Genomic DNA, 11,351 nt, shown 5'->3' with positions numbered 1-11,351 from the left:
CACTACTGAACAGTGACTTTTAATTCCCTATAGCAAAGGAAAAACTTTTCCCCCTATAAAACGATGTTGCTCTTATTTTGGTTAGATCCAGAAGGCCTTAATAGTAAGGAAGCAATGTTGAAATACTTGTGATAGACAGGATTAAAAGAGCTTTACCAGCAGCTTCTAAGAGGTTGGTGTGTCAGTCAGACCCACATGATGTAGAAGCTTCTTAACTGCAATAGAAAGGATATTGTCCTTTGAAAATGTAGTCAAAGAGTCATCTAACAAGATAGCTGATAAAACTGCAAAAAAAAAAAGATGAAAGGGACTATGCCTTCTATTCTATGCTGCAAATGAGAACATACTGCTAAATATTGTGGGGAACATATGATAGAGGCTCCCAAACAGGCAACTGAGGATTTTTTCTTTGGGGGTGGTGAAGAGGCTATGGAATGCAGTTCAGTCAAGACTACATTCTGTTATTGTGCTGTTGCAAAATTGATGAAATGTCTCTTAAAAATAGATGGGTAAGAGCTAAAAGGGTTGTTAAACTCTAGTGGCATTATTTTTAAACTCTTTGCTCCCCTCCAGCCTCTTAAGGCCATCCACCCCTGTCCATTGCTGGAGTACCAGCTTCTTCTTTAACAACTATGGCCTACACAATTTGAGGCCAATGAAATTAAGGGAGTCCAGGGAGATCTCACCATTACATTCTGCCAGTGGTGTTTTTTTTTTTTTGACCTACCCATTTCTCCCTCCCTCTGTGGCTTGGCATAGCTACACCCAAGGTGCAATGGGAATGTATGACATTTTGCCCTGCCTCCTTAGCAACTCTGCCATGCCCTCATCCAAGTCCTTCTCCTTGGGCTATGTCCCCTACATCAGCATCTCCAGTCTCCACCAGAGACTGCAGACAGAGACATCCATGCAACCCTTCTTCCCAGTGGATAGGCTTCCCTCGCAGCAATTCCATCGATCACCCAAACTGCTAGTCACACCAGAGTCAGCTGGGCTGTAGTTAGAGCTTCATCACTCTATGCCACTAAAGTGGTTAGAGAGACTGGTAGCAGCATTACTTTAATGAAAGCTCAATACTTGTGTATGAAGAAATTCCACTCATCAAAATCCATTGAAGATGGTTGTATCCATGAGGAGACATACTCAGTTACCCAGCAACAGAAGAACAAACACATTTTGTAAAAGCCATTAACCACTTAGGCATGACATCCTAACTTACCCATGATGTAATAACAGAAAAAAAGTTTCCCATTTTTGAAGACCTGAAAAACAGTGGGAAGAGGATAATGCTAAGGCATGTAGCATAGCCCCTGCTATAGGAATAGAAATGAAACAGTTCATCGGTTGACAGGATATGAATACCCTTTCCACCAACCTAGAGAATTTTAATCTAAAGAAGTTTAGTCAGGCCTGGAGTCACAGTGGAAGGCCCCGAGAAGACTAAAGCACGGATAAATGTGTCTACATGCACAGGCCCTCAGTAAGGATAGAGGAATATAAGTGTCCAGGAAGGAGATATTGTCCTGGATATCAAAATACAGACTGAATTACAAGAAAGAATAAAAGGAAGTAAGGAACCTCAAAGATTGTTTGGGGCTTCAGATCAAAGAGACAGTAAAGTGACTCCTCAGACAGTAAAATGAATCCTTTAGAGTACTGCAGTGAGATATTTTTCTTAGAGAGGAATGGAATCCACAGATTCCCATACTTGCTTTAGTAGATGAGGAGGATGCACAACATTCTACCATCTGAGACACAGACATCGAAGGGGGATCCTAATCAGTGTGGGCTCTAAGGAAGTTGTTAAAATATAAAGAAGCCTCATTAGGAGGATGGGATGCTGAGCTCTGCCAGGAGAAACATATCCAGGGTAGTGAAAGAAGATTCCTCTGTTAGGCTGACAGATACAAAATGACCTGGTGTGTAGGGGAAAAAAAAGCGAGAGAGATTTATAGTTTCCATTGTTATTTCTCTGAGCATTTTTATAGTCTGCAGTGTTTTTGGTTTCTCTGCTAGGCCGAGCTGTTCTGACATGGAACTCATTTATTACATTTTTACTCATCTCTTCTGAATTTGAAGCTACAGCTATAGATTGATTTAGATTTTACGGTATCCATTGTTATTTATCTGAGCTCTTAAGTAAATTATCAGCATTGCTCAACTAAGTCTGTGTTGCAATCGCTTTTCAAACTGAAAACAAAAAGCCAGCTTTGGCCAGTTGTGAGAGTTGTAACTAGATCCGGTGGTAAATAACCTAAACTCCCAGTATTTTACATTACACAAGCAGTCAGCCATCTTAGTCTTGAGACTGCTGGAGGATTGGAAGCTTGAAAACAAAGCATTCTCACCCATGTGGAGCAAACACATATGCTAATTTAACTTTAAGTAAATGGGAAGCAACTGCCATATATGAGAACAATATGTATGCTTCTAAAGTTCTTTTTTATAAACGCTTTGTTGACTATTTTTTTTTAATTTGGGGAGGTAATAAAGATGATTTGGTAGATTTCCATGCATATTTGGGTCAGATCTCTGATATTTTTTAAAATTTGAAATGAATATGTCTGATACTGGAATACATTTTCTTGATGTTCAAATTTCTCTGATAGTGGCCTGGATACCTGTATATATAGGAATGATATGCATACAGATAAATATCTTCATAAGAGTAGTATGCATGCTAAGCATACTTTTAAGGTATCACTAGGAGTCAATATATGCGAGCCAGCAGGCTCGACACTAGATTGGACTCCTGTGTTAAACAAATGGATCAAATGAACAATGAGTTTTTGGTAAGGGGTTATGATGTCAGTGAATTAAGTATGGTTAGAGATGATGTAATGAGACTGAGGGATGGGCAGGCTAAACCATTCTTTTCATATAGCACTGACAGTGGTGATGTACAACAAGAAAGGAATGCTACACAACCCCTTAGATACTTAATGACATAATAAGAAAGGAATGATACACAACCCCTTAGATACTTAATGACATCTAGTAGGGCAAGTGAATCGGTTGAGAGAATTATTAGAGATAATTGGGATATATTGAAAGCTATACCTGGCCATGAAAAATGGCTTCCCAAAAAACCCTTATTCACATAAAAGAATTGTGAAAATTTAAAAATGCTTGTGCTATAAAGATTTCTCCCTAAATAAAAAGGATCATGTCAACTATACTACAAAAGAAACTGTACCATGTTATACTTGCTCTTGTTGTTCAAATATATGTCATTCTAATGAATTTGTGCATCCTGTTACCAAAAGAAAATTTGTATTTAATTGTACAGCTACCTGTAATACATCTTTTGTTGTATATCTGGCTACCTGCACATTATGTTTAGGATTCTATGTAGGAAAATCAGCAAGAAGATTACGTGACAGGATGATAGAACACAGATCAGATATGCGTAGGGGTATAGAGACTAATTCCCTAGAAAAACATGTACAGGAACAGGGTGCTTCTCATCAGATTGTATTTAGGGTCATTGCATTTTTACATCCATACATTAGACATGGTGATATTATTAATAAACTTGACACAAACGCATATGAATGGATAGTTCGCTTAAAGCTGATATATATCCAGGTTTACATAAACAGATGACCCTTAAACCTGTTTTAAAGTCTAAACAACAAATGGTTAAATAGGAAATTCTATCCTGTTTTGAATTATCTTTTTATAAACTGTTATCATTCCCTATGTATTTAATTCTTTAATTAATATGTTTCTGTGACAGGATGGGCTGTGTCACATGTTTTAACAATTACTAGTATTTAAATGGATGCTTGTTTTAAAATTTCTTGAAACACTGAAGGACCTGATGTCTGAAAGCTGTGAAATTTGTGCTTAGAAGAAATAGCCCAGGATCCAAGAGGTGAGGCATGGGAAACCAGAAATGAGTACACAGAGGTTTACTGGCATTTAATTTTAGAAGCCAATGGAGCCCCATACTTAGATGAGTATGTTTCCCAGCAACGACACTTTAACACCCTTAGATTTCGACAATTTTATATGTTTCACACAACTTTTCATATGATTTTTTTGTAAATGTTGGTAGCATGATTGTGTAATATTCTTTTGGATATATATTTGCACATGCATCCATTTCCCTGTTTTTAATTGCATAGTTTTATACAACTTTCTAAAAAAAACTTTCTCACGAGGTTTAAGGTTTTTATGGTCAATCTTTTCACTGGGAATATTTTTATTTTCATTGTGTGATGTTGCTCTAACACCACTAGATGGCACTTTAGCACATGACATAGAACTATATTTTTATTCAAACCCATGGTTACATTTTTATGTAGTAGTAATATGATGTATTTTTACTTATTTATTTCCATTTTAATTGATAGGTATACCTATTTATACACTTTTAAGTAGGTTCTGAATATATTTATTGTATTTAGGGTTGAGTATGCTCTTTCTAGACAAAATAGTTAATCTGGCATTTTTAAGCAATAAGGGTAGCTTAATTGGGCAATTAAATTATGCATGAGGTCTCTTGGGTATATAAAATAATGTGTGTGTGTGTGTGTGCTGTGCATTATCTGATGAAATCCTGGTGTGAAGGGACATATATATGGTGTCATCCCCCACATTGGGTCATAGTTTGTTAGCTGAATGAAGTTTTGGTGAGCATTTAGATTTTTTTTTAAATTTGACAAAAATTTGGCAAGTTGACAAACACTAGGTTTTCGTGGTCAGTCTCTTGTAACTCCAAGATTTTGCTGCAGTCAACAACCCTGTAATTAGAATTTCTTTATGCAGGATATACACATTTTGCTGTCACTCTGCCACACTGTATACCCTCATTTATGTCTGTGATTGCTCTCATTTTAATAAAGCTGCTCACCTCCATCTTATTACACCATCATTTTACATATAATACAACCCACAGGATTTCTTGGTAGTCAGCATCATGCTAGTGTTTTTTTTAATTGCCCTCACCCTACATGTGACCCCTTTTTGTGCAAAATCACCTATCACAACTGTTTCTGAATCCAGAGCTGTAGGTCACTCATTTGGTGACCAGTGCCACTCCCCTATCTGGTGCCCATCAATACTACACTGGGGAGGGGAAAAATGTCTGTCTTGTCTTCTATAGCTGAAGGGTCACTCTCCTGATGTCACATTGTGAGGAGCAAAAAAAAAAAACTAAGAAATAAAAGGGGCATTCTCTGATCTAATGTTCCTTCCACAAGGAGAGCCAGATCCTTTATGTGTATCCTACCTGCCTCATGCTTTATTTTGGGAAGCAAAGAAAACAGGCTCATTCTCTGATCTGAAGCTCCTCCTGTAAGGAGAGCCAGGTCATGTGTGTCCCCCATTCTCACATTACATCATGAGGAGCAAAAAATAAATAAACTAAACATAGTTTTGTCTTAAAAAATGTAGCAAGCAACATGCAAAACTTATCTGGCCGCATATAATGCATTGAAACAAGAGCTTCAATCTTGTAGTAGTAGTACAGAAATTAATTTCCATAATGGCATTCAGAAATAAAACAGTGATGCACTACTCACTGGCTGCATCTGCTGATCATTAACGATAATACATTGCTCCCTGGGAGGTTACCCCTTCGTTCCACTGTAGACACACTTCTGAGTGAATCTCAGGGTGGATTCATTTACCGATAGGAAAAACCTGCAGTTTTGCATCCTGGTACATTATCACCCCATCCAGCTAACTCTAACATGCACAGTAGGAAAAAGGACTCTGTGTTTATGTCTGTGTCTCATACTTTCTCCTTTTACTGACTTCGTTTAACAGCTATTACATCAGTATCAAGAGTGAAGAATAAAAGTTAACTTTCTAAACAGCTTGGACCCATCTGAAATTAGACATTCATTTCTAAAAGGACCACCCCTTTAATTTGATTCACTGCATCACTGTAATCTTATATTGCACACTGTTACTGCTATTTGTCAAATAACTTTCACAGTCTCCAAGGTTGCGTCTAAAACCACCCCCTTTGGTAATCTAACATGTAAGCCTAGTAACCAGAAAAGAACAAATTACCATAGGATACTGGGATGACGGGTCTATATTATACAATCACATGCTTAAAAAAGCTAATGATGATTAATCAACCCCATGTAAGCAAAAGCTTACAATGCTGAAACCTCAGAACAGCAATTTTTTTCCCAAGGGGGGGGGGGGGTCGCTGTTCCAAAAAAAATAAATAAATAAATAAAAACTTTAAAACATTATATAAAGTCGGGGGCTGTGCCCCCCCCCTACTAAAATATACCAACTCCAATATCGCACTACAGTACCAAAAATGGCAAAGTAATGTAAGCGGCCAAGTGAATTCTTTCCCAGGGAAAGAATTTGCTTAAAAACCGCTTCGCTATTTTGCCTTCTCATTCTTTTATGTTCAATCAAGATGCATTTGGCAGAATGTGTCTGCAATCACGTAATAGGAACCCGGGATAACTGGGGGAATGAAATATGGGGAATTCATTTATTCAGGTATTGTAGTTCATGTGTTACATGCCCGCTGTGCAAAGTAGTTTTGTTCAGTGCACATTTCTTTTCAAAGCTGGACTCGATTACCCACCCATTCCATTAAAATCAGTTAAGTGCAGTTTCATTGAAGAGTGTTTTTCTTCTTTTTTTTTTTTTCAAACTGTTCTTTAAAAGCTTATTTGCTTAGATTACTTGGGATCATGGTGAACTGCAGTGTTTTTCCAACTTTTTCCCCTATTGTGTGACCATGGAGTTAGAATATATAAGTGAGGGATGCTGAAGGCAAAGCTTCCCACTTGGAGGGGGAGGCTCCCCACATTTTTTTTCACTTTTTAGCAGTTTTATGCCACTTTTTAAGATTTAAATAACTTATGAGATGTACAAAACAAGTATATCCAGCAGACACAGCAGAAATTCCATTAGAACTCACATTTATTAAAACTACAAAAAATAAAAGAGGAATGCTTTCACACCTATCACAGGCACTTGCTCATATCTAATACACAAAAGTTAAAACATTCCTTAAGTACTCACTTTTAAATCTGGGCGGGGGCGGTTTTGTGCTATTTGAAATTGTGGTTTGTCCAGCCTTATCTGCATATCTTGTTTTGTTTTTAACTTATGAGATGTAACTCATCCTGCAATTATGCAGTTTAACATAAGTAAATCCATTCCATTTTCTAAAGTATATATGCTAGCAACGGTCACAAATTCAAAATGTCAACAGTTTATCCCACAGGATTCCTAGGTATTCCAAAGCAAGCCAACAGATATAATTCTAACAGTTTGTACTGACTCTGCATTGGAGTCTTCTCCCATGGGGTGTACCCAGTGCACTCTCTATGGGGAGGTACCATGGAACATCTATACAAGATAATTTAAAAAAAAAAAAAAAAAAAAAGTCAATGCATAAAATTTTTCTCCAGCCAAGACAAGGACCTGTCTCTTAAAGATAATGGCTTAACCAATAAATACAACTTTTACTTATGACTAACAACCCCCTCACAAATAAATATTTCAGACTTACAGAATATATATAAGAAAATTTGACAGCTGCCAGCAAGAATTCACCTATACAATGAATTAGTACTCATTTAAAAGATCAGTCCGAATGATTTTGGCTTCATTGGGATTACAAAATTAGAAATGAGCTGATGAAATGACAAGGGACAAAAGCCTTTATACAAAAAAAGTCATCAGATAGGAACAAACCTCCCATGTGGCAAACTATTAGGATCACCACAGCTGTTAGTATGGTAAGATCATTCTAGTCTTGGGGGACAGCAAAGTTCTGGTACACATTTATTAAGCAAAATGTTTACTTGAAACAGAAACTGTACAGGGAATTACCATTAGCTTAGCTGTATTAAAATAACTCATTAAGAATTAATTACTTTTAATTAACTGCGTGCAGACACTAGCAGGATGCTTGTTTTTATGGATGTTCTACAAGCGCTTGAGTCCCAAACATGAAAAGACTACTGTCTCAAAGCCAGGAACTTGAGTGTCTTGAAGCACAGATCGGCTACCTCTAGCCCTCATGCTCAAACTCTAATATGAGGTCAGGGAAGCAGCTGCTAAAGCTTATCAGAAAACAGCATTTGATTTTGAGCGAGGTAAATGAAGCCATGGTGAGGGAGTAGGAAGGGATGGGAGTGTAAATTATGGCAAAGGTAATGAAGGCTAATGTTAGGTTTATGGAGCAGGAAAGGGGTTTTAGGGTTAGAAAGAGAGAATAGGATTTTAGATTTAGGGACCAAAAAGGGAGGCTTAGGGTTAGGGTTAGGGAGCAGAAGAAGAGGTGTTTAGGCTTATGGAGAGGGAAGGGAGTTTTAGGGTTGGGGAGAAAGAAGGGTATGTAAGGTTAGAATTAGGGTTTTGGGAGGGTTATACAGTTTTGTAGGACAGGATGTTGGGAGGGGTAAGTGGTTACAGGAGATCTAGTTGGGGTAGGATGTAGGACACTTACCTTTTAAAGCATGTGGCAGCAAGAAAGTTTTTTGAGCAAATAGCATGCAAACACTTATAGTAGACCTTGTTTTTATTGTATTTAAATTAAACTAAATTTAAGTGTTTGCTGTTTTCTATTATTGCCAACAAGTCACTGCTACCTTCAACTAGAAACCATTTTAAATTTTCACTGAATTTAATGTATTTTATTTATTGAGATACAGGTGCTAGGTAACTACAGCCACAATAACTATTTGTGGGGGTGGTTATTAGCATATAATATGTCTGGATAGATACAGACATTTTGTAATTCTTTGAACATTTTGTTAAATATTATTTACTTTGAATTCATGCTGTTATTCAACATGCTATAACTTAATATCCTAGTGACTTAATTGAAAGCCATTTCATCACACAGCAAGTCAAATGAAAACAATGAACAACTCACTTTTTCAAACAGAATATTCTTCTGTGGGGGGGGGGACAAGCACTTAATTTCCCCAACATGCAGAAGGACCATCATCCCTTGCAAGTTTGGGCTTAATAGGATCAAGTCTGATGCAACTGTACCTTAGGCTAAGGGCGAAGTCCAAAATACAGTTTCCTTCTATGGGGAAAGTATTTTGGCCAGCAGTGACTATATGAGCACTTGACTGTTGCATATCTGGTAGGATTCATGTTTACAGCATTTGGTATGTAAATGTATGGCACATGCATTCTTAATTTACATAAAATAAAGTTCTGTAATGTGATACAATTAGAATGAGTGTATTAATAGGTTACACCATCATTGCAGTGAGTAACTAAATATGCTGCATATAAAACTATTACAGCTTATACTAATCTACAAATTTTATATTCCAGAAACCACAGTTTTCTATGAAAATAAATGAAGGTGTAGTCACAAAAGAATGAATGTCTCCTTCGAATGTACTTATTTCTGGAATGTATCCAGCGAAGATGCACTTTCACCTTTCAAAACAGGCAGCACTGAGAATATTTTATTTGCTACCTTTTACATAGTGGATTTTATTCTTGCATTCCTAGGTAATGCAACTGCCCTCTGGATCTTCCTTTACCACAGGCAAGCAGGATCTCCAGCAAACATATTTCTGATGCATTTGGCCATTGCTGATATTGTTTACGTGATGGTATTACCAATGAAGATCGTTTACCACCTACAGAACAGTCATTGGCCATTTGGGGAAGCACTTTGCTGCATTACAGGATTTTTATCATTTCTTAACATGTATGCTAGCCTTTACATTATGGCTTGCATCAGTGTAGATCGCCTTCTTGCAGTTGTTTTTCCTCTTAAGTCGATTAAAATCAGAAAGCCCTTGGTTGTTCATATAACATGCACTGCATTGTGGTTATTAACCATTATACTGATGGCACCAATGCTTGGCTCTACTCAAACTGCAAAAATTAATAATACAATTGTGTGCTTTCAACTTTATCGTGAGAAGTTTTCCAAAAAAGCCATTTTCTCTATTATTGTTGGTTTTGCAGTTCCTTTTTTCACAACAGCATGTTCTTACTTACTGATTATCTATAGTCTTCTATTCAACACTCATCAAATTAATAGCAGTCTAAAGAACAAAGTGGTGAAAATGATTATCTTAGTGCTTTTAATTTACTTCATTTGTTTTGTTCCATATCACATTAGTCGCCTTAACTACATAATTTCATGTACAAGCCATCGTCAGCTTTCCTGGGAGGAACTGAAAAGCCTCAGTTTCACTAATCGCATCACTTTCTGCCTGACCAGTCTCAATCCACTTTTGGATCCCATCATGTATTTTTTCTTGGCTGAGAAGTTCAAAGACACACTGCAGAAGCTATGCAGAAGGCAGCTCAATAAGCTTTTCATCTGCACTTCTTAGAGAATGAATTAAAAACACAATTAGACAGGGCCATGGCCAAGATGGCAACCTGCTAACAGCACAAAGTCTTAGCTCTGCTTTATTTTCTTTTTTTCTGACAGGATTTTATTATACAAACTTAAAAACTTATTTTCGTATACATTTTGAGTCTTTGAAACTATTTGAAAGAAAAATACATTTTTGTATGTTTTTCTTTGATTTTTCCTGTCAGAATTTTATTGGCTGTTGTGACAGAATAAGCCACTCAAAAGTGAACTCTCAAGACAATTTGGTGAAAAAGGAACTACAGTCTATAATGGGCTGTATCCAGCAGCTTTACTTTTTATTGGATAAATGTGAGATCAAAATGGACAATATAAAAGAAGATTCCAAGAAACAAACAAATGTTAAAAGAGATCATAAAAAATACAATCTGTTCAGATTTCAGCAACAGAAGACACATTGAACCACCTGTAGAGCAGAATGGCAAAGAGTGAGAATCACACAGAATTCATGTTAAAACAAAATACTTTGCCTATAGAAAAACTAGAGGACTTAGAAAGTAGATCTAGAACAAAGAATATTATGATATATGGAATACCAGAAAAGGAAGATGGAGACAATATATTGCAGTTTTTAACTAACTGGTTGCCTAAAATTCTAAATCTGCCAGAACCTCTCTCTTTTGGTATTGAGAGCCCATAGATCTCTTTTGACTTCTTCTTTGAAGAAAAATCCTCCAGTCCCCAGATCTACTATTGTAAAATTTCTCTCCAGCCAAGACAAGGACCTGGTACTGAAGACTGCTTGAGCTAATTCTCTGACAAAAATAAAGACTATCAGGTCTGACAATGACTATACCACATGTGTTATGACCAAAAGGAAAGCATGGATTCCATTCATAAAAGACTTAAAGAAGCTAAACATTAAAGCTCAACTAATGTTTCCAGCCAGAATTATATTTTTATCAGAGGGTCAGAAAACATTTAATTCTGTAGAAGATACAGTGGACTTCTCAGAAAAAGAACATTTTTTATCAATCAGAAAATATGGATTGGACTC

At 36.7% G+C, this 11,351-nt stretch overlaps 1 protein-coding gene across 1 annotated transcript; it reads left to right on the top strand.

Moving 5' to 3' along the window:
- Nucleotides 1–9,300: 9,300 nt before the first annotated feature.
- Nucleotides 9,301–10,834, top strand: LOC122797251 (uracil nucleotide/cysteinyl leukotriene receptor-like). The gene has a single exon (XM_044066098.1). The coding sequence runs from the start codon at nt 9,336–9,338 to the stop codon at nt 10,308–10,310; it is 975 nt and encodes a 324-aa protein (XP_043922033.1). The 5' UTR covers nt 9,301–9,335; the 3' UTR covers nt 10,311–10,834.
- Nucleotides 10,835–11,351: the final 517 nt, after the last annotated feature.

Source organism: Protopterus annectens, chromosome 3.part0 (genome assembly GCF_019279795.1).
Source record: "Protopterus annectens isolate FY-2018-M chromosome 3.part0, PAN1.0, whole genome shotgun sequence".
In the NCBI taxonomy this organism is placed as follows: Eukaryota; Metazoa; Chordata; order Ceratodontiformes; family Protopteridae; genus Protopterus; species Protopterus annectens.
Note: the sequence above shows the minus strand (reverse complement) of the source record. Positions and strands in the feature narration are given on the sequence as shown.

What these genes read in the sequence shown, in the direction of transcription:
- LOC122797251 (XM_044066098.1), top strand. Translation starts at nt 9,336, where the DNA reads ATGAATGTCTCCTTCGAATGTACTTATTTCTGGAATGTATCCAGCGAA.